At 46.2% G+C, this 27,917-nt stretch overlaps 1 protein-coding gene across 1 annotated transcript in view; it reads left to right on the plus strand.

Moving 5' to 3' along the window:
* The window catches only part of LOC310697911 (uncharacterized protein), a 36,209-nt gene extending 10,821 nt beyond the window's left edge, over nucleotides 1–25,388 (plus strand). Inside the window, exons 3-27 of the mRNA XM_083484514.1 lie at nucleotides 1,419–1,541; nucleotides 2,920–2,978; nucleotides 4,322–4,472; nucleotides 5,300–5,449; nucleotides 6,150–6,236; nucleotides 6,660–6,788; nucleotides 7,654–7,774; nucleotides 8,078–8,154; nucleotides 8,935–9,024; nucleotides 10,581–10,767; nucleotides 12,192–12,268; nucleotides 13,056–13,142; nucleotides 13,401–13,468; nucleotides 16,469–16,643; nucleotides 17,790–17,832; nucleotides 18,468–18,584; nucleotides 18,919–19,078; nucleotides 19,723–19,812; nucleotides 20,199–20,248; nucleotides 21,747–21,877; nucleotides 22,797–22,869; nucleotides 23,168–23,266; nucleotides 23,961–24,063; nucleotides 24,156–24,303; nucleotides 24,657–25,388. Of these exons, the coding sequence (XP_083340640.1) occupies nucleotides 1,419–1,541; nucleotides 2,920–2,978; nucleotides 4,322–4,472; nucleotides 5,300–5,449; nucleotides 6,150–6,236; nucleotides 6,660–6,788; nucleotides 7,654–7,774; nucleotides 8,078–8,154; nucleotides 8,935–9,024; nucleotides 10,581–10,767; nucleotides 12,192–12,268; nucleotides 13,056–13,142; nucleotides 13,401–13,468; nucleotides 16,469–16,643; nucleotides 17,790–17,832; nucleotides 18,468–18,584; nucleotides 18,919–19,078; nucleotides 19,723–19,812; nucleotides 20,199–20,248; nucleotides 21,747–21,877; nucleotides 22,797–22,869; nucleotides 23,168–23,266; nucleotides 23,961–24,063; nucleotides 24,156–24,303; nucleotides 24,657–24,731 (2,670 nt within the window). The 3' untranslated portion in view covers nucleotides 24,732–25,388. The remainder of the gene's footprint in view (nucleotides 1–1,418; nucleotides 1,542–2,919; nucleotides 2,979–4,321; nucleotides 4,473–5,299; nucleotides 5,450–6,149; nucleotides 6,237–6,659; nucleotides 6,789–7,653; nucleotides 7,775–8,077; nucleotides 8,155–8,934; nucleotides 9,025–10,580; nucleotides 10,768–12,191; nucleotides 12,269–13,055; nucleotides 13,143–13,400; nucleotides 13,469–16,468; nucleotides 16,644–17,789; nucleotides 17,833–18,467; nucleotides 18,585–18,918; nucleotides 19,079–19,722; nucleotides 19,813–20,198; nucleotides 20,249–21,746; nucleotides 21,878–22,796; nucleotides 22,870–23,167; nucleotides 23,267–23,960; nucleotides 24,064–24,155; nucleotides 24,304–24,656) is intronic.
* Nucleotides 25,389–27,917: the final 2,529 nt, after the last annotated feature.

Genomic DNA, 27,917 nt, shown 5'->3' on the forward strand with positions numbered 1-27,917 from the left:
CTGGCTTACATGTGCTCAGAGGCACCCTTGTTACTGAGCAATGTGCTCTTAAGTACATTGTTTGAGATTCTAACCACATTTAAATTTTCTCTTACAATTAAGCAGTATATGAAGTTTATGAAATAAAGTTTTGTTATTGTTGTTATTATTAATTAAATTTATATACCATCCTCCATGAGTACATTTCAGGGCAAATTAAACATAAAAATACAAGATTAAGAAAAAGTAATAAAAACAAGAACGAAAGCAAACTGATAACCCCCTCCCTCCAATTTCATAACCATCTTAATTTATTTCTAACCTTCTTTTCTCTTTTAGGAGTACAAAGTTAATATGAATACATATAAGATGTACACATATATGAATTGGGTCCTTAGTACTTTCCACCAAAACACACGTACAGCTATATCTTCTTGTTTTTAACTTAAATGTAGGTAGCTGAACCCATATGCTCTGCTATCATATTTCAAGTTCTTGGGAGTTACGGATTTTATATGGAACCTGTATGTGTTGCTTTTTACTATATATTTTGGAAAGTTGTCTATTTGCTAAATTACCACCACCAAATTTTGCACAATGGCTCCTGTGACTGAAGATCACATTCTCATCTATGTTTGGGTACAGTTGGATGGCATTTTGAAGGTCGAAGACTGAACCTTTCAAAATTGCACTGATCTTAACCACTGATTTTGTGTGTATATGAGTGTGTATCTTGTGTGTGTGTAAATGTCTCTCATAAAACATCCTGAAATATTTTAATGGTAAAGACAGAACCAGTGGTGGTACGGCTGTTAAGAGTTCCTGACTAGGACCTGTGAGAGACAAGGGTTCGAATCCCTCTGCTCAGCCATATGGCTTACTGAGTGACCTTGGGGCTGGATGCTGCCTCTCAGCCTAACCTCCCTTACAGGGTTCTTGTGAGGGGAAGAGAACAATGTACACCTTCTCGAGCTACTTGGAGAGAAAAGGGTTGGTTATAAATGCAAGCAAGCATGCAATAAATAAATAATCAATCAACCAACAGTTAAAAGGTATATAAAAACAAAGTGATAATTAAGTGCTTAACAATGGTAATTTACAAAACAGTGTTTGATGACACAGACATCTTGGCACTTGCAAGTAGATAATTATGACTCTCCGTACTTTTCTAAATTTCATTTCCTTCTGACCTCACTTTTTACAATTTGTCCCACCCACACCCCATGTATGCTCATACATCAGCTATGTATTTTGCAAACTTGTTCATTTTCTCATAGTGCATTTGGACTATGAGATATTTGGACCTAGGATATCCTAACCACATTTTGCATGACGGTTCCCAAGATCAAGGAACAGCTTTGGGTTTATGTCTGAATGCAACTGATCTCTCATTTCTTTTCCTCTTCCCCATTCCTCTCTCTGTGTAAGAAATAACACAGGTCCATGCATACGGCACAGCAAACCAGTGTTGTAGTGGTATGGTTAGAAGTATCGCTCTGTCCTTGATTCATTACCTACTGGGAAGGAATAATCGTATTGGATTCTGCTGGTATCACTCTAAGGTAGGAAGACCAGGAGTGTCAGGAGCCAAATGTGGACTCCCAGGTTTCTCTACCAAACCCTTGGAACTCTCCCCCTCACTGGCCCTGCTTGAGTGTTTTGGTCTCGTTGGAACAAGTCTTAAAGTTGTAGAGTCTTAAAGTTTGAAGGGACCATAAGCACAATCCAGCCCCCCTGCAATGCAGAAATCCCAGCGAAAGAATCCCTAACAGTGGCCATCCAACCTCTGTTTAAAAACCTCCAATAAAAGAGAATCCATCATATCCCGAGGTAGCTTGTTTATTGTCAATCATTAGTTAGTTCTTCCTAAGGTTTAGTTGGAATCTCCTTTCTTGTAACTTGATTTCATTGGTTTGGGTCCTTCCCTCCAGTGCAGCAGAAAACAAATTTGCTCTATATTCCATGCGACAGCCCTTTAGATATTTGAAGGTGGCTATCATATCTCCCCTCAGTCTCCTTACCAGGCTTTACCTTTACCTTTTGCCTTTACCAGGCTAAACATGCCCAATTCCCTCAACTATTTTTCATAAGGTTTGGTTTCCAGACTGTTGATCGTCTTAGTCACCCTCTGCAGACATTCCAGTCTCCTCCTTGTCTGGATGGAGGATGGGAAGTGCGAGTGGGTGTTGCTTGCTGTACAAAGGGGGAAATCACCTTTGTTGCTGCTCCTGCTTTTGCCACTGGCCCTATCTACCCTGTGGCATGTGGCCCCCAGAAGGTCGCCTAGGAGGGGATGTGGCCCTAGGCCTGAAAAAGTCTGCCCTGCCATAGGAAAACCATTTAACCAGAAGGAGCCAGCTGGAAAATGTGACTGTGCTTTGTATGGATGGAGTTTAAGTTTTTTGTTGGTGATGACAGAACAGAGCAGGGGAGGTCGGGGTATTTGCTGCCTGCTGTGCTAAGGTTGCTCCTTTTTTTATTAGTAATTTATTTACCACTTTATGCATCAAACGTTGCAGTTTGGAACATTATAAAAATTACCAAAAAAACCCTAATAAGAATTCCACACTTTAAAGCACCATAGAAAAATTAGAGAAGACCCTCTTAAATGCCACTAAATGAGGTTTTGGGAAGCTCTGGCCCTACAGATGCTGCTGGACTACAATTCCCATTGCTATCCTGGGCCATTGTCTATGCTGGCTGCTGGGAGTTGTAGTCCACCAACATCTGAAGGGCCAAAGGTTCCACAGACCAGCTGTAAACTAAAATAAGCGAACCTATAGGGACCATATCAACTACTGGCATATAAAAGATCTGAAAGATGATGAAAAAGTTCTGCAGTTCTTTGTTATTAAAGAGCCATTATCAGCAGCAATTCTAACATGCTTTCTTTCCTTCCTTCCTTCTTTCTTTCCCCCCGCCCTTTCCTCCTTTCTCTAGGCAAAAATGTCCAGGATGGTTCAGGCTCGGAGGCTGGAGGGCGTAGAGAAGAATATCTGGTATTTCCTTCTTGTGTGGGCCCCATACACCATACTTGCCCAGTCCATACTTGCCCAGCTGCCAGACTATACAAGGCCAGACTATTTCTTTCTTTCTTTACTAATAAATGTAGTTCTGTATGGCCAGATAATAAAAATATCAGGACAGCTTACAACGTGCAAACATAAATTACCATTCTTAAAAACGAAAAGAAATACAGAGCATTATTAAGGTAACTGACCAAGCAAAAATAAAAGCTGAACAGGTGCAGAGCCCTTTCAGGATAAAGAGGCCTTATATTTACATCTAGCCTAGTCACTTCACCCACTCCCTGATCCTTTTAAACAGGAGATACTGTTGAGGATTGAACCAGGGACCTTTTGCATTCAAAGCAGGCACACTGCAACTCAGCCACAGTCCCACCCTGACAAACCAACAACAACATCTTGTTTGCTTGGGCGAAGGGGTACTGGTTATGGTCCAGGGTTGCTGTTAGGTGCTAGGACCTCTGTCCAAGGAGGGTAAAGCGTTTTGTCAAAATACTTGCCCGAGAGAGCAGAGTTCAAGGAGCAGCATAGTCTTAGCCAGCCAAGCACAGAGCATCAGTTCAGCCCCAAAACATGATCCAGGCAGTCCAAGTGTGGTAAGAATTTACTTCTACACCACCTGTTCATTACCCAGATGAGAGGGAACAGGTTTTTAGGAAAACATGGAACCAAGAGAATTACAATTACAGCAAGCTTCAGCAGATCCAGTTAGGGACCCAGAGTTTATTAGATACTATTTCAATAGGGCAGAGCCAAACTTAATGTGGTTGTTCTAGCTGAACTGCCACTTAAGAAGAAGCTCTTCCACGAGGAGAATTAGAATGAGGGTTTTATAGAGATTGCACACAGAGTCATAAAACATCTAAACGTTCTTAAAACATAAACATCCTTCTACATATATCAAGGAAGGTTACAGGTCATGAGAAGTACAACAAGCATGGCTCCATACTGGTATCTTCACCCCCATAATCACATAGAGGTGCCCCAAGAATGCCTAAGCCATTTGGGTCTCAAATGTCACACTTCTGTCACCATTCCCCTAGCAACCAGGCCTCCATCAGGCTTTCAGCATTCCTTCCTTTATCTCATGTCCGTTGCTTCTGCTATATCTGTCTGCTCTAGGCTGGCAGGTTGCTTTAGGGAGTCAGTGAATGATGGGATTCAAACCATCCACCCAACCAAGGCTTGCCTCTTTGCATACCCTGAACCCCAGCAATAGACAGTATCTGTAATCCAGCTGGGGTTGAGATTGCAGGAGGCTGGCCTAGTGGGATTTAATTCTTCCTCTCTGCTCTTTTGCCTTTCACTCTCCTTAGGGTGGAGTTTGTCAAGTTGGCAGCCACGTACAAGACCGTGAACCTGGGCCAAGGCTTCCCTAATTTCCCCCCACCGGACTTTGTCAGGGAAGCGTTGGTAGAGGCCGTTGGTGGAGAGAATACCTTGCTGCACCAATATACCCGAGAATTTGTACGTAAGAATCTCCTCCCTTTCTCTCTCAGGCTGCATGCATACCTTACATAAGTCTGAAGTGTTGCTATGCAAGAACACTACTATACATAGTTCCCTGCACAGTTATCCCACGGGAAGAGGGATTGGTTGTTAAACCACTCTGGAAATTGTAGCTCTATAGGTAGGGAGATATAAGGTAAAGGTAAAGGGACCCCTGACCATTAGTCCAGTCGTGGCCGACTCTGGGGTTGCGACGCTCATCTCGCTTTATTGGCCGAGGGAGCCGGCATACAGCTTCCAGGTCATGTGCCCAGCATGACTAAGTCGCTTCTGGCAAACCAGAGCAGTGCATGGAAACGCCGTTTACCTTCCCGCCGGAGCGGTACCTATTTATCTACTTGCACTTTGACGTACTTTCGAACTGCTAGGTTGGCAGGAGCAGGGACTGAGCAACGGGAGCTCACCCCATTGCGGGGATTCGAACCGCCGACCTTCTGATCGGCAATTCCTAGGCTCTGTGATTTAACCCACAGCGCCACCCGTGTCCCTTAGGTATGGGGATAGGGGCTTCCTAACAACTCTCAGCACTCTTCAAAAACTGCAGTTCTCAGGATGCTTTGGGAGAAGCCATGACAGCTTAAAGTGGTATCATAGTGCTTTAAATGTATAGTGCAGATGGGGCTGCAGAAGAGGATTTCTGGGGAGGCTGCAATCTAAGTGCAGCAAGTAAGCAGAAAGAACACTTGTTTTTACGATCAAGTTCAGCACAAATGTTCAATAAACGTCTGCTAGCCTGCTTGCTTCAGGTTACCATTCCGTGTTCTCAGCCTCTGCTGTTTCCCCAGGGCCACCCACGTTTAGTAGCAATCTTGGCCCGCTTTTTTGGGAAGCTGCTCGAGCGAGACCTGGACCCTCTGAAAAATGTGATGGTGACTGTTGGTGCCTATGAGGCCCTCTTCTGCTGCTTCCAGGCTCTGGTGGATGATGGAGATGAGGTAACAGAGTGCCTGTGTGCTTTGGGACATATTAATGGCTAGGACAATGCTTCTCAGACTTCATGAAACTGGAAAGTGGGGGTTCTAGCCTCTGCCTCCCTGAACCACCCAATGAAGCTAAATGTTGGGAGTACAGAGAAAAGTAAGGACTTCTTCACACAGCATGTAGCTAAGCTATGGAATTCACTTCTGCAGGAGGCAGTGATGTCCACCAAACTGGATGGCTTTGAAAGAGGACGGGCCAAATCCATAAGGGTATCAATGACTGCTGACTCTGATAGCTGTGTCCTGCCTCTGCTGTCAGGAGGCAGTATGCTTCTGAATACCATTTGCTGGAAATTGCAGTGGGGGAGAGTGTTGCTGTTGCATCTAGGTCCTGCTTGTGGCCTTTTTGTTAAGGCATCTGGTTTGCCACTGTGACAACAGGATGCTGGACTAGGTGGGCCCCCTTTGGCCTGATCCATCAGCCAGCCTTGTTTCGTGTTCTTTACTTCCTTCTTCTCTTCCTGACAGGCAGATGGGTGGCATCACTGCTGTTAATGATCCTTTTGTCTGGCAGTTTGTTAAAATGTTGTACGTACACACACACACACACACACACACACAAAATCAAGTAATATATTGAGGTCTGAAATCCTGTAACCACATAATATAAAAACTAACCAATGATGTGCTTGATACCTCTTTTGCATTTCCTTAGGTCATTATTATTGAGCCCTACTTTGACTGCTATGAGCCCATGGTGAAAATGGCTGGTGGGACTTCTGTGTTCATACCTCTGCAACTAGTAAGTGGACTGATTGTGCTGGCCTTTGTAAACAGTGACCCTGATACTTCAGATTCACTAGACTACAACATCCATCAATCCTGACCATTGGCCACACAGACTGGGGTATGGGTGGATGTCATGGGGGTTGGAACCCAACTCTTCTTTACGGGCAGTGCTACTTCATCCAAAACAACCTGAACTCCACATCCCTGAATGGATGAGTCACTCACCAACAGTACTTTTGTCTTGTCTCAACACTGCCTCTGTCCTGTCCCAATGCAGCTTTAGTTTACTGGCCTTGATCCTAGATGGTGGCTCCGCTCTTCCACAGCTTCACCTGAATCAAACGAAACAGCTAGTTCTGGGGCCTTTGCCCATGGGCAGAAGTCCAGTGGCTTGACTCTCCCTTGACTCTCTCTTTTTCTCCATCTCCTCCGCCAGAATGCTGCAGAAGGTGGCAAGCTGAACTCTAGCAGAGACTGGCAACTGAATCCAGCCGAGCTGGCAGCAAAGTTCACCAAGCGAACTAAAGCCATTGTGCTGAACTCTCCCAACAACCCTTTGGGGAAGGTAACTAAGAACCCTGCAATTTTGCACAGGCCACTTGATGTACATTTGAAATATGTATGTGCAGTTCAGTATGTGCCATAGAATCATTGTAGCTTGAGGGCATCGCATAGGCATCAATCTCTGCTTCAGCTAAACCCATCCTCACCACCACCACCACCTTTCCCCAGTCTTGTATGCCATTGCAGCCAGATTTTCCTCTCCTGCAAGATCGGGGGGAAAGTTGAGGATTCTCCCAACTTTTGTTGTAAAAAGAAAACTCTTCATAAACCAATCTTGAAAGACAGCAATATTGTCTGAAGTCTCCATTTAGGAACAGAGTGAATGAATGACATCTGTTCCTGATGAAGCAGCATTTATTGTCTTAAAAGGTAAAGGGACCCCTGACCATTAGGTCCAGCTGTGACCGACTCTGGGGTTGCGGCACTCATCTCACTTTATTGGCCGAGGGAGCTGGCGTTTGTCTGCAGACAGCTTCCTGGTCATGTGGCCAGCATGACTAAGCCACTTCTGGCGAACCAGAGCATCGCATGGAAACTCCGTTTACCTTCCCGCCGGAGTGGTACCTATGTATCTACTCGCACTTTGATGTGCTTTTGAACTGCTAGGTTGGCAGGAGCAGGGACCGAGCAACAGAAGCTCACCCCATCGTGGGGATTAACCCATAGCGCCACCTGTGTCCCTATTTATTGTCTTAAAGAGTGTCAAATTCCTTAACTTCTCTCTGCCACCTGGGAACACCTTCCTCAGCATAGCAGACTACCCTTCCCATGGGTGTTCGGAGCGTCCTTATTCCAACAGTGGGAGTAGCTGCCACTGTTTTATGTCAAAGGGGCCCAGAGTTGCCAGTCTTCTCCCTCTTGTGCAGGTGTTCAGTAGAAAGGAGATGGAGCTCATTGCAGAGTTGTGTGTGAGACATGACGTCCTCTGCTTCAGTGATGAGGTATACGAGTGGCTGGTCTACGATGGCAACAAGCATATCCGGATGGGTAAGGCAGATCCGCTTTCTGGACACTTGGCTTCATACCTGATCATCCTCCTAATCTGTGAGCCTGAGCTGGTATGAGCATTTGTGGGTCCCTATGCCTTCTTCTCCCTTTTGGGACCAAAGTGGTCTGACTCCTGCAAGATCTTGCCTTGGACTTTCCAGACTCTGCAAAGAACAGTGTTTTTAAAGGAGCAGATACTCAGGGTGCTTCTCCCTTATGGGAGGAATGTTCCAGCTCTGATTTCCTTTCTCTTGAATGCACCACCGTGTAGATTTCAGCTTCATTTTCTTTCCTTGCTGACAGCCAGTTTACCAGGAATGTGGGAACGAACCGTGACCATTGGAAGTGCCGGAAAAACCTTCAGTGCAACGGGATGGAAGGTGAGGAGGCAGGTGTAGGAGGAGCCAGACTTAAGGACTGTTTTCCAGTTGAAATTCCTACCTAATCCTTTGCAGGCAAAGGAATAGGTCCATGGTAAGGTGCATACTTTTCATGTGAGAGGTCCCAGGCCCTGTGATCTTCGGATGAAGGGCAGCATAGCAATTTTAATAATCATCTTCATCTACACATGAAAAATGGATCAGCCGACAGGTAATTCAAAGCACACAGCATTTCATCAAATATTAGGACGATGGTCATAGCATAGCTTTGTATTGTTCATAAACAGTAGAGCTGCCTAGCTATCTTTGTGTTGACCAGGAGACTATCCCGTAGACCAGGAGAACCTCAGGCTTGGGGGACAAGCACTGCCATTGGGAGCCTGCCTAAAACCCTGGAGAGCCACTGCCAGTCAGTGCAGACAATACTGAGCTGGAGGGACCTTAATGGTCTAGCTCAATATAAGGCAGCTTCCTTTGTTCCTAATGTGTCCTTGAACTCTAGTAATGCCTCTTGAGGCTAGAGGGTGTGTTTGTGGGTAGAAACCAGCCAGGTGTACAAAGGTAGCATTTATCTTTATTGCTCCGCCTACTTTTGCCTCTGGTTCCTCCCACTGCTGACAGGTGTTCCTCAGAAGGTTGCCTCTGCGGCAATGTAGCCCTCTGGTTGCAGAGCCCCTCACCTGCCCACTGTAGACTTTCCCACACTCTCAGTGACATATGAAGAATACCAGCTATCCAGAGATCTGAAAAATAACCGCATTTCCTTTTCCGTGGCCATAGGTTGGCTGGACAATTGGGCCCGACCACCTTTTGAAGCACCTGAGGACAATTCATCAAAACTCAGTTTATCATTGTGCAACAGCAGCTCAGGTAAGAAAACAGCGCTGGACAAAACAGTCCCTTCCACTGCAGGAGTAACCAGTGTGTTGCCCTCCAGATGCTGCTGGACTACAATCTCCCATGTTTTTCTATTTTTATTTATCTAGAACATTTGTACTGCCCAAATGGATCCTATGAGTGGTTTACATGCAATCCATTAAAGCAAGTCTTAATCTAGAAAGAACTAAATAATACAGTGGTGCCTCGCAAGACAAAATTAATTCATTCCGCGAGTTTTGTCGTCTTGCGATTTTTTTCGTCTTGCGAAGCACGGTGTCGGGAAAGTTTTGGAAAAGCTTCAAAAATCACCAAAGTCTTTAAAAACCTCAAAAAAGGCTACCACACCACGTTCTATGAGTTGCTCCTCGAAGTCAAGTCGCAACTGTATTAACGGTGTTAAGAAAAAGGAAACAAACTTGCAAGACTTTGCCGTCTTGCCAGTGGCGTAGCGTGGGTTCTCAGCACCCGGGGCAAGGCAAGTAATTTGCGCCCCCTAACCCGTGGATTTTAGCACTTGAGTCTCTTCCGCGCCCCCCCCCCCGATGTTGCGCCAGGTGCGGCAGGCCCCCCCTGCACCCCCACGCTACGCCACTGCTCCCACCACAAGTCTTCAGGACAGCCATCCGAAGGCTGGCGCAGGGAGGAGGTCTCTCCGCCCCACCGCCAGGCTTCGGAGCAGCCTTCCGAAGGCTGGCGGCGGGAGGAGGTCTCTCTGCCCCACCGCCAGGCTTTGGAGGAGCCTTCCGAAGCCTGGCGGTGGGGCGGAGAGCCCTCCTCCCGCCGCCAGCCTTCGGAGCATCCTTCCGAAGCCTGGCGGTGGGAGGAGGTCTCTCCGCCCCACCGCCAGGCTTCAGAGGAGCCTTCCGAAGGCTGGCGGTGGGGCAGAGAGACCTCCTCCTGCCGCCAGGCTCCGGAGCAGCCTTCCGAAGGCCTTGGAGAGGTTCCCGCTTCCTCGAGGGGGGCCGGCCAAACGCGCCCCCCCAAATGTTGCGCCCGGTGCGGCCGGCACCCCTGGCACCCCCCACGCTACGCCACTGCGTCTTGCGAAGCAGCTCAAAAAAACAAAGAACTCTTTCGTCTAGCGAGTTTTTTGTCTTGCGGGGCATTCGTCTTGCGAGGTACCACTGTAGTTCTAACTGGGGTTGCAGGAGAGGGCCTACTTAGTGGCTGCTCTCTGGCTTTGAATCTCCCTCCCTTGGGAGGCCAGCCTGGCTCCCTCCTTGTTGTCCTTCCGCCAGCAGGTGAAGCTTCTTTTCCCGCAGGCTTTTGGGAACTATTCTTCTGCTTGGAGCAAGCCAATTTAAATTATTGGGCCAGTTAAATCATGCCCATTATTGTCAGTGGGTCTACTCGGAGTAGGACTAAAACCGAAGAAGACCCACATTAATATTTTTTGGCATCTCAAAGAACTGAGCATGGAATGTATATACTTACTGGAATAATCAACCTGGGGGAGGGGGAATTAGTGACAACTTTGACGCTGCTAATCTTGCCTGATAATTGCATTTGCAGTTGATGTCCATCTGTTGTTATTCATGAGTCTCTAGGAAGCCGTGGCCTGTGGGCTAGAGAAAGAGTTTGAGCGCTTTGGGAAGCCCGAGAGCTACTTTGCCCAGCTACCTCAACGGCTGCAGCGAAAACGAGACTTCCTGGTCCAGAGCTTGCTTGCTGTTGGCATGAAGCCCATTATCCCAGAGGGTTCCTATTTTGTAGTGGCCGACCTCTCCGAATTCAGTAAGCGTGACACCCCCCCTTCACCCAGTTAATGGTGGACACTTATTATTTTTTTAAAAGAGAGAACATACATTTAAAGAGAGAACATCATCCATGTAAAACACATTTTCCTCTCAAAAAAATAATAATCCCGGGAAATGTAGTTCACCAGCTGCATTCCCAGCATGCTTAACAAGCTACAGTTTCCAGGATTCTCTGAGTCAAGCCATGTGCTGTACATGTATGGTGGGTCTGAAGCCATAATATTGCTTGTTTTGAGACCCAGTCCAAATTCAGATCCATTGGTGCACCTAGCTCAGTACTGTCTGTCTAGAGTGATTGACAGCAACTCTCTGGGGTTTCAGGCAAAGGTTTTTACCAGGCCTGGAGATTGAACCTAGAACCTTTTGCATGCAAGGCAGATGCCCCACCACTGAACCATGGTCCTTCCCTTAAACATAAAGTAAAGTTCTAGTCCTCAGGATTCAGAATAAAGGGTTGATTTCAGTGGAGATACAGTGGTACCTTGGGTTACAGACGCTTCAGGTTACAGACTCCGCTAACCCAGAAATAGTACCTTGGGTTAAGAACTTTGCTTCAGAAGAAGAGAACAGAAAATTGCACGGTGGCTGCGCAGCGGAAGCAGGAGGCCCCATTAGCTAAAGTGGTACCTCAGGTTAAGAACAGTTTCAGGTTAAGAACGGACCTCCAGAACAAATTCAGTTCTTAACCTGAGGTACCACTGTATATAGAAAGCTGCCTTATACAGTGGTGCCCCGCAAGACGAATGCTTCGCAAGACGAAAAACTCGCTAGACGAAAGGGTTTTCCGTTTTTGCGTTGCTTCGCTAGACGAATTTCCCTATGGGCTTGCTTCGCAAGACGAAAACGTCTTGTGCTTTTTTTTAAAAGCCGCTTGAAGAGGCGCAGTTGCAACGGACCGTGCTTCGCAAGACGAAAAACATCGCAAGTCGAAAAGACTCGCGGAACGAATTCTTTTCGTCTTGCGAGGCACCACTGTACAGTCATACCTTGGGTTACAGCCGCTTCAGGTTGTGTTTTTTTCAGGTTACGGACTGCCGAAATCTGGAAGTATCGGAATGGGTTACTTCCGGGTTTCAGTGGTCACGCGTGCACAGAAGCACTATATCACGCATTGCGCATGCGCAGAAGCGCCGAATCGCAACCCACGCATGCGCAGCTGCGGGTTGCAAACGTGATCTCTGCGGGATGCACGTTTGCAACCTGAGCGTCCACTGTACTTAAGATAGTTTGTGCATAAAGCCCTGCATTGTTGATCAGCATCAGCTCTCCAGAGTTTCTGACTATGGGTCTCTCCAGTGCCAAGCATTTGAACTGGGGACCTTTTTCATGAAAACATGTGCTCTGCCACTTAGCAATCTTAGCCACTTAGCCTCTCAATCAATGCCCATGCTCTCTTCTTAGAAGATGAACTTCCTGATGAGCCAGACTTCGAGGAGCCGTACGATTATCGCTTTACAAAGTGGATGATCAAGAACAAGGTACGTGACCCAAGGTTTGGGACCGTCCAGACCATTAGTGAGGTGGCTGCCTTAGGTGGCAGATTTGGGAAAACACTGAAGGTGGCACTATTGCCAGTCTGCTGCTTCTTGACACGGGGAAGGGATGGCCACACTGGATTTTCTGCCTCAGGCACTCAGAAGGTTGGTAACATAGAACGTCACCTGGGATTGTGTCAGACCAATACTCCATCCAACTCATTATTGACAGCTCCAGGGGTGGAGAACTTTTTTCCGCCTTCCAGGGGCCATGTGCCAGTGGTGGGCTGGGCTAGAGACAAAGGTGGATGGATCAATGAATGCAGTGTTTAGCTTTTGTACAGTGAACCAGTTTCTGTATATGGACACACCCCTCTCTCCTCCATCCAAGCAAGAGACATTTTCAGACACCCATTTCAACCAGGGGGGAAACACTCAGGACATGAAGCCAGACGAGTGAGAGTGCATAATAATAATTATAATAAGATTTCTTTCTTTACTTGATAAAATTTGTACATTGTTTGATTGTAAAAAAATAATAATCTCAAAGTGGTTTACAATGATACGTGTAATTATAATGTTAATAAGAATAGCAACAGTATTTAATCTATGAATCCCCTTTCACTTGTGTGTCAAGGTGAATTACAAAGATTTAAAAACAGTCAGGAATTGTTTTTTAATCTTACAAAGAATAGGTGTCCGTTTTCATTTTTTTAAAAAAAAACCTAAGGCAGATACTTTATCATGTAGCTGGAAAATCTGTCAATACACAATTCTTCTACCTCCATAGGGCTTAACCGCCATTCCGGTCTCTGCCTTCTTTAGCCCACCACAGAAGAAGAACTTTGACCATCTCATTCGCTTTTGCTTTGCCAAGGTGAGCTGTCCATGGGATTATTTGGAATGATTTCCCACATTTTTCACACCACTTGAGGGGGACATGTTTACATACATTTTTTTGTATCTTGTGAGCTGCTTTAGCAAAAAATGAGGGTGCTGGGAAACCTGTGACCCTCCAGATGTTGAACAGCTATTTTTGATTGTGCAAGGTGGGGGTGGGGGGCAGGCGTCAGATAAAAAATCTTGGCAGTGCCAAACACCAGCATTTAAAACTTACTTTTGTTTTGTGCATTAGGAAGACTCAACTCTGGAAGCCGCAGACAGCATCTTGCAGCAATGGAGTCGGAAGACACAGGGGCAGTAATATGATCATTTGAAGCAGGCTCTGTAGCTAGAATGTTGGAACAAGGAAAGAAAGAAAACCCACGTGCCTATTTTGCCGCTTGACATCAGGGTGCAGAATAGCCCTCTGTTGCCAATTTGCATATGCAGCAGGGAAGTAGTGTTAGGCCCTAGGGATCGCACATTCACCAACGTGATGTGCCCTGTCATAGTCTCCCAGATGGGAGTTGTGGTCCAAAAGATCTGGAAGGCAGCAGAATGGAGAATGCTGCTCCTGGCCACTCTCTTCACAGCCTGTCAGGCTTCCAATATCTGTGGTCAGAACCACACCATACATTTAAAGCACATCCAGCATACATTTAAAGTACGTTTCTCCCCCACCCGTAAAGAATCCTGGGAACTGTAATTTCCTCCTTAGGAAGCTACAGTTCCTTGTTTCCTTAACAGGCTACAATTTGTTGTGTTACTTGTGAAACTCTTAACGCATCTCCATAAATAGGAATGGGGAGATCTGTGCCCATCCAAATGTTGTTGGACTATATCTCCCATTAGCTCCCAGCATGGCCTTATGGTTAGGGGTGATGGGAGTTGTAGTCCTGCAACATTGGAAAGCCCCATCCCCTCCCCATCCCCTGCTCAACAGCTTCCAAAGGCACCCCTGCATTACTTTTGATCTGAATTTTTAACTGAAACTGTGAGTGTGCTTCTTGCTGGGCTGTCCTTATTAGTGCAATAATTTTTAGAAGCAGCTCCTTAACGAACGAAATTTCTGAGCATGTGATGTTATGACTGCAATTCACTACAAATTTGCTTTTTGGGAAGTATGTGTGTTGGGGCAGGTAGGTGGTTTGTAACACTGGTATGGGTCTAGAATGATCTCTCCCCTGCCTCTACCCCGCAGTTGTTACTTGACCACTTCTCTTCCAGTGCAAGGAAGGAGAACATCTGGTCCTATCTTCCCTCACTCTCCTTCAAGGGTAGGACAGGTCCTATCAATATGAGAAATCCTCGCATTTCCCTTAAGGGTGGGGGATCCTGCAGCCCCTTTAAAGTGTGACTGTACTACAACTCCCATCTTCCCTTACCGCTGTTCATCCTGGCTGGGACTGAGGTTCTTAGAGGACAACATAATCATGAAAAATGAAAAAAGAAAAAGAAAACATTTTGGGGTTTTTAATTTCAAGTTAACAGGATAAACATACAAAATAATCATAGAATGTCATTAAATAGGAATGCAGAGAGTGATAAAAGATTGAGGTAAATATAAGCTGAAAGTTGCAGTCACTTATGTTCCAGTATAGGCAATCAAATAAAGATGTTGTTCCATAATATCCCATGTGTTGATGGAGGATGAAAACCACGCTTAATAAATTTACAAAGTCAGTAAATGGATACCATGTTGTGTAACTGGTGTTGGTCTTTTTTCTTTTTGTAGAGCAGTTAATTTGTCTATATGTAAAATATCCCAGCTTCAAAATGATATCTATGGGTTTCCAAATTTTGACTACCACTAATTTAGCTGCTGTTAGTGAATGGAGGATAAGAGCTCTACCAGTTGCATTTTGAGTCTGGGGAGTGAAGAATAAAACCAATTTTGGGTCCAAGCTGTTTTGTCATTTGATCAATTGTTCAAGGGGGGAAAATCCCAGAAGAAAATAATTTTGGGGCAAGGCTACCGCATATATATTAGAGACCCAGGCAAATGACTTTCCTGTCAGCATAGTTTTTATTTTTTTATTCAGTCAGACCAGACACATGTACCAGCAATGTGCTATTTTTAAAGTCTTTTCTAAGTCTTGACTGAGGTCGAACCTGGCAAGCTATTCCAAAGTTGTTCATCTACTTCCTCTGCAGAGTCTTTCTCCCATTTTAATCATAATGTCACAAGGGGCAGGAAAGCCAACTGTGTGTGTTAAGTTGTGGGTGAACATATCAGACGGCACAGCAATTCTTCAGACAGCTCTTGTTTATTCACAGGCCCAGAACAGAACAGGGCTGAAGGGTTCAGCCAACCTGCTTAGACAGAGCTCAACTACAAAGCAACATAACAACTTTCTGTAACTATCCAATCACTGAACATCACTTTCAATTCCTCATTTGCATATGTAGACCTGAGTGAAAACTATCTACAATATCCCCCTGCTGGCCCAGGGTGAGAACTTCAGTACATAACAGTGTGAGAATTTTATATATTTGAAAAACAATTCCCTACTAGGCTAGTCGTGTCAAGAAGTTGTTTAAAAAATATTTGGGCTGTGTAACGCCTGAACTTGTATGTTTATTTGGTTTAGAAAGAGTGTAATCTGATGTATGTTTAGCCAGGCACAGGCTGCTTCTGCCCATTAGAGAAAAGTTTAGCACCTTCCACAAAGCATAACAGAAGGAGATCCAGCCACGTGCAGCAGTGGTCTCCTTTCTCCCTCTCTTCCAGTAACACTTCTCCTGTCATCACGGAAATGTGCCGCTGCCGCTGCTAATGCTCAGCCTCTGAAGGGAAGAAAAAGAACTGTGTGACTCCGATTCTTCATCTTTTAAACCTGCTAGGACGGAGGATGAACTTTCCGAGGAATAAGTGAAAGCGTGAATCCTGCCTTCCCTTCCTGATGTGTCACTGTCCTTCCCCGCAGAAGGGTTTTTCAGCTCGGTTTCTGTCCTGATTAGAGAAATAACTAATTGGGCACTTAATATTGTCAGCAAGACGAACTAACACTAAACCCTGCAGGAGCGCAACTGGAGATACGCTTCACACACATGCACAACACACGTTTGTTGCGAATGAGATATTAGCGTTCGACGTTAAGATCTGGGGAAATGCAACCCTTTCCAGCCTTATAAAAGTCCCTTTCCCCTCTCCAATCTTTTACCAGGGATTGAGGGGCGAACGCGAAAGGGTTAGACGATTTAACACACACGGGGGGAAAGCCTCTCAGTATGAACCAGGAAGTGACAAATCTATACAGGGAGAAGCCCTGTCTTGCTTGTTTCATAGCTCTGTGGCCCTTCCCTTTCTCGCCCAATCAGCGGTCGTAGGATAATACTGGCCCCGCCCCCAAGTTGTAGGATGGTGATTGGGCGAGTGGAACATGGCGGAGAAAAGCCAGGCGAAGCGCTTGCGGGAGGTACACGTGGGATTCAGGGGGTGGAAGGAAGAGGCTGCTGTGCATTAGGTTCAGCTTGGGCATTTACGCGGGGGAAGGTGAGAGGGCTCAGCCTTCTTGGAGGGTGGGAAATCGGGGCCACTCTTGGGGTGAATAAGGAGATGGCGCTGATGCTTGAGGAGAGCGGGGGACCTCTTGTTCTTTTGGAGGAGGGGGCACATCTTTTAAATAATGGTGGTGGGAGAAAATGAGACCTTTTGAGAGGGCGAGGCAAAGGGTAAAGTCACACCCTTCCCAGCAACCTCATATTCCAAGGTAGGCAGCGTTGGGACATGGAGGTTTCACTCAGCTGTCATTTTTGGTTTAAGGTAAAGGTAAAGGGACCCCTGACCATTAGGTCCAGTTGTGACTGACTCTGGGGTTGCGACACTCATCTCGCTTTATTGGCCAAGGGAGCCAGCGTACAGCTTCCGGATCATGTGGCCAGCATGACTAAGCCGCTTCTGGCGAACCAGAGCAGCGCACGGAAACACCATTTACCTTCCCGCCAGAGCGGTACTTATTTATCTACTTGCACTTTGACGTGCTTTCAAACTGCTAGGTTGGCAGGAGAGGGACTGAGGAACAGGAGCTCACCCCGTCATAGGGATTCGAACCGCCGACCTTCTGATCAGCAAGTCCTAGGCTCTGTGGTTTAACCCACAGCACCACCCGCGTCCAATTTTAGCCACAGACTTTAATCTAATACCAGTTCCTCACCCGGACCCCTTCTCCTTCTTGGTGCCCTTCAGATGTTCCACAAACACCAGGCAGATAGATGGGTCTAACTCAGGGCTTGCCAAGCACCTCTGGATGCTCATGAGCAGAGCTGCCCATCTTTTACCCACAAGATGGGACCCATTGTGGGCTTCTCAGTGGGGCATCTGGTTAAGATGCTGATAATCTGATGGTGATTACTATTTGATGTTCATGATTATAAGATGCTGGACCAAATGGGCCTTTGGTCTGATCCAACAGCCAGACTCTTTCTTAGGGTGTATCCCAGGGACCTTACAGAGAAGGGTGGGCAATTAATAATGATAACAATGCACTATTATGAGTACATGACTGTTTGCCAATCGATCCTGGAATCGAGTGTGTGTCTTGAACAGAAGTGGGTGATGTGAACTACCTGTGTGACCATCCTTAAGGCATGTATCCCGCTGAAGCAGCTAATGGGATCTTTGTTCTTTCTTCGTTCCTAGGGGGAAGACAGAAAAATGGACTGGCGCAAATGGAAGCAGGAAAGTAAGAATGCTCTTTGGGTTCCTGGGTCTTCTCCCCACCCCCACAGACTTTTTTTTTACTTTTTCTGCGTCAGCACTGGGAATTTGTCCTGCCAAAGAACATAGGAAGAGCCATGCTGGATCAGGCCAAAGGCCATTCCATCCAACTCAAAAGAAGAGGGTGTTTTGATATAGTTTGGGCCATTTGCCATTAGTGTAGAAAATTAGCTCATTCTCCCATTATACAATGTGTGCAGAGGCTTGCCCCTGCCGTTGCCTGTTGTTAAGTGCCTAATAAACACATATGCTTATGGTGTCTTAAATTTACCAATTTTCAAACTGTACATTACTGGCTTTCCAGATCCCCCCACCCCCTTGCAACACAAGATTTTTGTCAAAGTGCACACGAAGAAAAACAAGTTTATGTTTCTGCTTTCCCCCCTGCCTTCCAAGTGGATGCCTCATTTTGTCTTAGCTTGGCACACCAGCAGTATTCCAAGCCTGAGAGTCCTGGGAGAAAAGCACTGCACAGTCCTTGCTTGATTATTCCCAGTACACCTTAGTCCAGGGCCTTCTGTGTTGAAACTGTTTTAACCCCAATGCTAACTCTCAGGGATTTCACTTATTGTCCATTCTGTGTTCTCATCTCTCTTCCAGAGAAGGAGGAGAAGAAGAAATGGAAGGAGTTGAAGCTGTTGAGGAAACTGGATAAGAAGATGATGCAGGAAGCGGCAGAGAAACAGAAAGAGGAGGCAAAGCCCATTGAAGATAAAGGTAACGGATAACCACGAATGGGAATGAAACTGAACTTTGCCTAGAATGTGCTACAGAACAGCCTTCGGCAATCTGGAGCCACCTTCAGATGTTCTGGACGACTACTCCCATCAGCCCCAGCCAGCACGACTGATGGTACTCCAAAGCATCTAGAGGGGGCACAGGATTGGTTCAGGCTGCTATGGAGGAGGGAAGTAACCTGGGACTTTCTGCATGCAAAGCTGATGCTCTAACCACTGAACTGGGTACGATGGGTAATAAAACCCTCCTCGTGAAATCTAGGAATGTTTATTGTGCGCTGCTTCTCCTAAACAGTAACTTCTTTATTTCCTAGGACGCAACTACACAGTCAGCGTTGCCCTTCCGGGCTCCATTCTCAGCAATGCCCAGTCGGCAGAGTTGCGGACTTACCTTGCCGGGCAGATCGCCAGGGCCTGCGTCATCTTCTGCGTGGACGAGATTGTGGTGTTTGATGAGCAAGGGGAGGATTCAAAGTAAGGATTCTGCTTGCTCGCGAGGCTTTCCCCCTAGCTAGCTGGCATCATTTCCATGCAGGGATTCCTTCCCAGACCTACCTGGAGATGCCATGGGGAATTAGAGTAGGGACCTGTTACCACAAAGACAGCAGATGCTCTCTTATAATAAGACACACTGCAGCAGCGTCTGAGTACCTGAAGGAGTGTCTCCATCGTTCTGCCTGGACACTGAGGTCTAGCACTGAGGGCCTTCTGGCGGTTCCCTCGCTGCGAGAAGCCAAGTTACAGGGAACCAGGCAGAGGGCCTTCTCGGTAGTGGCACCCGCCCGGTGGAACACCCTCCCACCAGATGTCAAAGAGAAAAATAACTACCAAACTTTTAGAAGACATCTGAAGGCAGCCCTGTTTAGGGAAGCTTTTAATGCTTAATAGGTTATTGTATTTTAGTTGGAAGCCGCCCAGAGTGGCTGGGGAAACCGATCCAGACGGGCGGGGTATAAATAATAAATTGTTGTTGTTGTTGTTGTTGTTGTTGTTGTTGTTGTTGTTGTTGTTGTTGTTGTTACTGAGTGGCCCACAGAAAGCCAACAGGGTTTAACTTTAAAATTTAATTCCAAAGATTGTTCTGTTTTCTCCCCCGCCCCCCGCCTCAATCTTTTCAGGACGGTGGAAGGTGAATTTGAAGGGATCAAGAAGAGAGGTCAGGCCTGTGTGCAGCTGGCCCGGATTCTGCAGTACCTGGAATGTCCCCAGTAAGTCATTCTGCAAAAACATGGGAAAGCGCCTTTAATGGTTTTACGCTACCGATGCTTCCTCAATATTTATTGTCGAGGACTGGAATTTGCTGGTGGGGGGAGAGAGGGAACAATAATGCCCCAGGGATTAGACAGGCTTGTTTTTCTCTCAGCAGGCCCTTCATGGGATGAAGGGGAGATTTTGACCCTCCGCTCCATGTATATCTCAGAGTGCACTCCACTTCTGCTTGGGGGCCTTAGGTCTAGCTGGCTAGATTTTTCTGTTGGCTGCAGTGTTTTATTTTATCATCACTGGATAACTTGACCATTATCGCAGCTGAATATTGGAAGCTGCTTCTTCTCATTTTCCCTTCTAAAAGCATTTCTTTTCCTCTATTGGACAGATACCTTAGGAAGTCTTTTTTCCCCAAACACCAGGACCTTCAGTTTGCAGGTAAGGCCTAGAGCAATGGGAGGGCCACATTCCCTTCCGGGCAACATTCTGGGGGCCGTATTCCAGTGGTAGACAGAGCTGGAGGCAAAAGCAAGCAGAACAACTAATGCAGATTTTACCTTCTGTATAGTAGGCTCATTTCTGCACGCACACACACACACGATGTATGTATAAATACATCATCCAAAACCAGTTTCCAAAATAGTTTCATGATATTTGACGTGGCCATATATCTCGAATCACAACGTGTGCATGCACTATGTTAAAAAATCATGCTGTAGGAAAACCCATGAAGCCAGTCATCGCTTCGCTCGTGCTTCCTGCTGCCCCTATTGCTCTGCCTCCCCAGCTCTCCGCTGCCTCTTATATAGGGGGCAGTGAACCACAAGAGCAGGTGCCGAATAAAGAAGCCTACCTGGGAACTTTCCTCAGTAATGTAGACACCATGAGCTTCTTGTTTTAAGTGCAGACCCAGGCTGGTAAGTGGTTGAGGGAGACCCCTGTCAAAGCACCTCCCGGCTTCTTGCTGGGAGCCCCTTTTCCCTGCCTTTCTCCTCCTTTGGACTCTCTCTGCTGGCAGAGCTGCCTCCTCATGCCTGAGGGTTGCCAGGGCCCTTGCGAGAGCAGGAAGCCCTTTCGGCTCCATCTCCTAAAAGCCCCCCCCCCCATGTTGCTACCCAAGCCTGACTTTTGAAAGGCTGCTGCCCCCAGCCGGGGCTCGCTTGGAAGCCACTGCTAGTCCCATGGAAAAATAGACTGGGGTTATTTACTTCTGAGTTGTTAATAATAATAATAATAATAATAATAATAATAATAATAATAAAAATTTGCCCTGTTGTTTAATCCTCCTTCCTTACTTTCCCTCTTCTCTCTCTGTGTGTGCGGGTGTTTCTGTGTCGCACCTCTACATAGTGACACCATTATATATTGGTATATTTCAGTGTTTAGCCAGTGGTATGTCACAATGTCAGAAACCAGACATCGTCCCCACACACTCATTCCTCCTAATGAAAAGGCATAATAATAATAATAATTTTTATTTATACCCCTCCCTCCCTGGCCAGAGCCGGGCTTAGGGCGGCTAACATCAATAAAATTTCAGTAAGAACATAATAAGAAAAAAAGAAAAAGAAAAAAAACCATTTAAAAGACAGGTTAAAATGCAATTTAAAATGCAGCATCATTATCAGAGTTCAGTGACGTTTTCCAGCCAAACAGTCTTAGGTCAGGTCACAGTCAGATAAACAAATATTATACACTCAATAAGGTCCCTCAAAAAATAAAATAAGAGCACATAAACTTTACACTAAATTGATTGGTTCCCTGGAATAAATCAGTAGCTGAGTATATAACCCCCACCCCCGAAAGACTTAGAGGAATTGTTTGGTCTCCAGTGGATGCCAGAAGGTGAACAATGTGGGCAGTGTTAGTTTATTTTGCATTGGATGGGGAGGGTGGGGGTGACTCCATATTACTCACCTTGGACATGTTGTTTCAGGGCTCTTAAACCCCCTAGACAGCCCCCACCACGTGCGGATAAGTGAGGAATCGGAGTATCGGGAAGGAGTGGTTTTGTCACGGCCCACCAAGCCCGGCCGGGGATCCTTTGTGAACTGTGGAATGCAAAAGGTAAACCCTCACCTGTCCTGCTGCTATACCTTAAGGGGGGTCCTACTTTTAACCCTCCACGATCCTTAACCAATCTCTATCCTTGATGGAGTGAGTGAGTTCTGCAGAGGCAAGCATGATGTCCCTGCGGATCAGGGGGAGACCCTAGAGCTGCATTGCATCAAGGATAACTCCCTGGGGGCCACTTACCAGTGAGGGATGTGGCCAAAGACCAAAAAGGGGACAGAGCAATAGATGTGAAACTGTAGCTACTCATATTTATTTATTTGTTGCATTTCTATCCCACCTTTTTCTCCAAGGAGATTATGGTTCTCCTCATTTAATCCCCACAACAGCCCTGTGATGTGGGACAGTGAACCACCCAAGGTCACCCAGCGCACTTAATGGCCCGGTGGGATTTAGAGCCCTGGTCTACCAGGTCCTAGTCCGACACCCTAACCACTACACTGTGTTGTCACCTTAAAGGTAAAGGGACCCCTGACCATTAGGTCCAGTTGTGGCCGACTCTGGGGTTGCGGCACTCGTCTCGCTTTACTAGCCAAGGGAGCCGGCGTACAGCTTCCGGGTCATGTGGCCAGCATGATGAAGCCGCTTCTGGCAAACCAGAGCAGCACACAGAAACGCTGTTTACCTTCCCGCCGGAGCGGTACCTGTTTATCTACTTGCACTCTGACATGCTTTCGAACTGCTAGGTTGGCAGGAGCAGGGACCAAGCAACGGGAGTTCACCCCGTCACAGGGATTCGAACCGCCGACCTTCTGATCAGCAAGCCCTAGGCTCTGTGGTTTAACCCACAGCGCCACCCGCATCCCGTTGTCACCTTACCTGACCCCTATAGCTTATATTACACCCTTCCCTTGCTGTGCATTCAGCAGGCCTGAGATCTGCCACATCCCAAGCCAATGTTCTCTTCCTACAGGAGGTACAGATCGATAAGCAGCTGGAGGCAGGCCTTCGTGTTACAGTGCGTCTCAACCCACAGCAAAATCTAGGTAACGTGACTGACCCCATACCTTGGCCCAAATGCTGAATGGGCTAGCCCCACATCTACCACTGCACTCAGGTTGCTCAAATTTGTCCCAGACAAGGATGTGGGGGGCAGAATCTCCCTTTCATAACATTTCCCTGAGCTTCATGATTTCAAGAGTTGTGAGGAAAAACTTCATAATTTGCAAGCAACCCTCTCCTTTTCCCATGCAACTGGGAGGCGGACTGCCCATTCGCATCCCAACAAAAACCTGGGTTCTTGTGGGCCAGCCAGCCCTGTTAACTCCCCACTTTCTTCCCTAGAGAGCAAAACACAGAAGGGGGTGGTTGTTTCATCGCACCAGCCCCGAACTGCTTCTGGGCTCTACTGGGGCTACAGCGTCCGCTTGGCATCCTGTCTGAGTAAGTGTACACGCCTACTTTTTAAAAAGACGCCATAACAAACTGTTATGATTAAGTATATAAAGCCTTTAACAACTGGCTTTATATACTTAAGATTGCTTTACGTCATTATGCCCACTCAACAGCTTTGATTGGGGGAACAGGCACTGTTAACAGGCCCCACATTATACTTGCTCTGCAGCTGTAAAAAAATGATCTTTTAGTGGGGAGGCACCTCCCCTTTGGAACTGCCTGCCTATTGAAATCAGGTGTGCACCACCATTGCATTCTTTTCAGTGCCTGCAAAAAACATTTTTAGTTAGACAAGTGTACCCAGATGCTTAGAAAGTTAGTGGGAGTCTTAATCTGTTTATGTCTATTGATATTTTGATTTTCTGAAAGCCTGGAATTATTGCTGTTTTTATTGATGATTTTCTTTTATCATCCTTTTTGTAAACTGGATTGAGATTTTTTTAAAAAAAATTTACACCTAAGTGATGTATAAATTTTATGAAATAAAGTAGACTAGAGTTCCCAGCATTCTTTTGGGAAATGTATGATCTTAGACTTAAGTTGCTTAGAAGTCATTAAGTAGTTTATAAATTTAAGTGGCATTAAGTGGCTTGTAAATTTAATAAAAATAATTTGGAGAACCGCAGGTTTTCCCCGTCCATGGCTTAAGTGCATTGCTTGACATTTGTCTTTTGCTGGTCAGGTGCTGTGTTTGCTGAGTCCCCGTATAAAGAAGGCTACGATCTCTCCATTGGAACCTCTGAGCGAGGGGCCTCTGTGGACCAGGCAACTCTGCCTTCTTTCAGGTACACCTTTGCAATCCTACCAGGTTTTATGGGGACTAGAATCCTCTCTCTACATCCCGCAAACCTGCTTTACCATTTCTTCTGTCTCCCAGACATGCTTTGATAGTTTTCGGAGGCTTGCAAGGCCTGGAGGCAAGCGTAGACATGGACCTGAACCTGGAGGTCACAGATCCAAGCACTTTGTTTGACTTTTATTTAAACACCTGTCCGGGGCAGGGCAGCCGCACCATCAGGACTGAGGTGAGGTTTTTTTTTAAAAAGGGTGTTCATGGAGGCTCATGGTTACTAGCCACAGTGACTATATTCTCCCTTCATTGTTAGAGGCAATATGTTGGAAATAACAAGGGGGGAAGAGTTGTTGTTATTGCTTACGTCCTGCTTGCAGGCTTCTCATTGGAGCACCTAGCTGGCCTCTGTGAGAAGAGGATGCTGATAGGTGCCCAATCTGACAGCCAGGTTCTTTCTTTGTTCCTTATGGTGGCCTCCTGCACCCATACAAAAGAAGAATCTGCTGGGTTAGGCCAAGAGCCCATCTAAGTCAGCATCCTGTTCTCACAGTGGCCATAAATTTCTTTTTGGGGTTCCCTTTCCAGGAAGCAATTCTCATCTCTCTGTCGGCGCTGAGACCTCGGATCGAAGAAGCAGTGAAGAAAGGCAGCAACCTCTGAACAGAAGCAGAAACTCAAGCATCCAACATGGGCAGACCATCATCAATCTTTGCCTCTCCCAGCCCAGGATTTGCCCCAGCAAATTATTTGTCAAAATTACAAATACCTAAATACAGACAGTCATTTACCCTCACTAGATTCAACGTGCTGCCATCTGCCTTATTGCAGGGCAGATTCGAGGGTAAACCATATGTGAAATGAGTCTGCCCCTGCGGCTTGATGGAGGTAGAAACTGTCTCTCATGCCTTGTTACGCTGCCATTTCTACGGGGATATACGCTCGGTATTTATTACCCCTGCTATGCAAAAATCTCTAAATGAATCCAAACTTCAGTGTCTAAAATCCCTGGTAGAAGACAAGGATCCTGAGATCACGTTAAGGGTAGCAAATTCTGTGCAAACTTAGGGAACAAGCTGTGCTATCATAATGATTAAGGCCTTAAATGATAATTTTAGGTTATATGTTAGTGACTAAGTTTTAATTTATATATTTTTAAACTGTTGCTATATCTGTATTGTCCCTGTTATACCTAATTGCAAATTCAAATGTAACCCTATCATGTTTTATGACTTCTTTGATATTGTATGTGGGCTGGAACTGGTCTGTGACCGAAATAATAAATTAATCATCACCTCTCCCAGCCAACTTAACACCGAATTGTGATGTAGGACCATCTTCTCTCTCTGTTGGGAGGTCAGGAAACTCACCTCCCTGCTGCCAGGGAGCAGGGGTCAGCAAGCTTTTTCAGTAGGGGGCCAGTCCACTGTCCCTCAGACCTTGTGGGGAGGCTTTTTTTGGGGGGGGGGGTGAACGAATTCCTATGCCCCACAAATAACCCAGAGATGCATTTTAAATAAAAGGACACATTCTACTCATGTAAAAACACGGTGATTCCCAGACCGTCCACAGGCCAGATTGAGAAGGTGATTGGGCTGGATCCGGCCCCTGGGCCTTAGTTTGCCTACCCATGGGTTGGAGAGTAGCCAGACACAAACAGAGGGGGAAAGGGGGAAGGACCTGGAGACTGGCCTGTCTAGCTCAGCTGCCACTTCTCAGAAGGAGGCATCTGCTTCGAACTTTTGGGAAACAGTGAAGACCTAAGTGTGGCAATTGACTGGAGGATGATGCCCTCCAGCTCAAATGCAATCTGTTGCAAACACGTTCATGTTTAACACAGGAGCAACAACTTTATCCACACAATTAAGACTGCTAGGGATATGATCTCCGCCCCCCCACCCCAAGCAACGTACAGTTTAAGAAGAAACATATCAAGTGTATGACCTAATGTGATATTCCAGGAGTATTAAACGGCCAACCTTTTAAAGGTATAAACCAGTGGTTCCCAAAGTGGGCAATACTGCCCACTGGTGGGGGGGGGGAGGGATTACTTAGCAGAGTGAAAAGGACTATCAGATGTTAAATAGCTAGTATCACTGGATCAGGTTCATCAATTTTGTTGAATTAAATGAAATGGTTTTAATTCAGTTTTGTGCAGGGATTTTTTTTGGGGGGGGTGCATTTTTATTATTTAAACCATTAAGCATTAATAGAAGTAAAATATATACATATAAATGATCACCTACACCTGGCTTGCCAGTAGTATATGTGAAAAGGATCTAGGGTCTTGTTAGACCACAAGCTGAACACGTGTCAACATTGTGATGCAGCAGTAAAAAAAAGTGAATGCTACTCTAGGCTGCATCAAGGGATGTGTCCAGATCAAGGGAAGTCATAGTACTGGCCTTGATCAGACCACACCTGGAATAACTACTGTGTCCAGTTCTGGCCGTCACAATTTAAGAAGGATACTGACAAGCTGGAAAGCGTGCAGAGGAGGGTGACCAAGATGATCAAGGGTCTGGAAATCAAGCCTTATGAGGAACTACTGCAATGTGCTCTATGTGGGGTTACCTTTGAAGGTGAGCGGAAACTACAACTAATCCAGAATGCGGCAGCTAGACTGGTGACTGGGAGTGGCTGCCGAGACCACTTAACACCAGTCCTGAGAGATCTGCATTGGCTCCCAGTACGTTTCCGAGCACGATTCAAAGTGTTGGTGCTGACCTTTAAAGCCCTAAACGGCCTCGGTCCAGTATACCTGAAGGAGCGTCTCCACCCCCATCGTCCAGCCCGGTCACTGAGGTCCAGCTCCGAGGGCCTTCTGGCGGTTCCCTCGCTGCGAGAAGTGAGGTTACAGGGAACCAGGCAGAGGGCCTTTTCAGCAGTGGCGCCCGCCCTGTGGAACGCCCTTCCAGCAGTTGTCAAGACAATAAGCAACTATTTTAAAAGACAACTGAAGACGGTCCTGTTTAGGGAAGTTTTTAATGTCTGACGCTGTATTGTTTTTAATATTCGGTTGGGAGCCACACAGAGCGGCTGGGGAAACCCAGACAGATGGGCGGGGTATAAATAATAAATTATTATTATTACTATTATAACAGTTGAAGGAGGTGGATATGCTAAGAAAATAAGAGACTGAGAGGAGACATGATAGCCATCTTCAAATATCTCAAGGATGGAGGATGAAGCAACCTTGTTTTCTCCAGCTCTGGAGGATAGGACTTGAACCAATGGATTCAAGTTACAATAAAGGAGATTCAAACTAACCATGAGCAATAACTTTCTGACAGTACAGTGGGGTGGGGCGCTGGCCCAAACAAAGTTTGGGAACCACTGTTGTGAACTGTGTGTGTGTGCACATTGACACGAAATTTCAACTCACATAGCTTTTCTCAAGCTTCAGAAGGGGGGAAACCTATCTCACTAATCAATCAAATTGCTAGCTGGCAGTTTAACAGCACCACCTCCTATTATTCAATAACTTGCAGCTTCCCTCTGCACAACCTCTGCAGTGGGGAGAAGAATATGTGTGGATGACTGCCACCCCCCCCCCCCAATAATAGGTGTTGAACAGTGGTTCAGGCAGCTCTTAGACTTACCTGGTTGTTACAGGCAGACAGAAAATCAGTGTTCTCTCCTGCTAAATACTGGGTTGGATCCAACTAAGATCATCCACCACAGACCCACTGAAATTAATGGATCTAAGTTAGTCATGCCCATTGTTTTAAATGGGTCTACTCAGAGTAGGACTAGCATTGGATACAAGCCCTTATTGATATATTTTCCTATGATGATGATAATCATACTACTTCAGTGTATTAGTCACTTATCACATGAGCCTCCAAG

Source organism: Podarcis liolepis (assembly GCF_965112155.1).
Source record: "Podarcis liolepis genome assembly, chromosome: Z".
Lineage (NCBI taxonomy): Eukaryota > Metazoa > Chordata > Lepidosauria > Squamata > Lacertidae > Podarcis > Podarcis liolepis.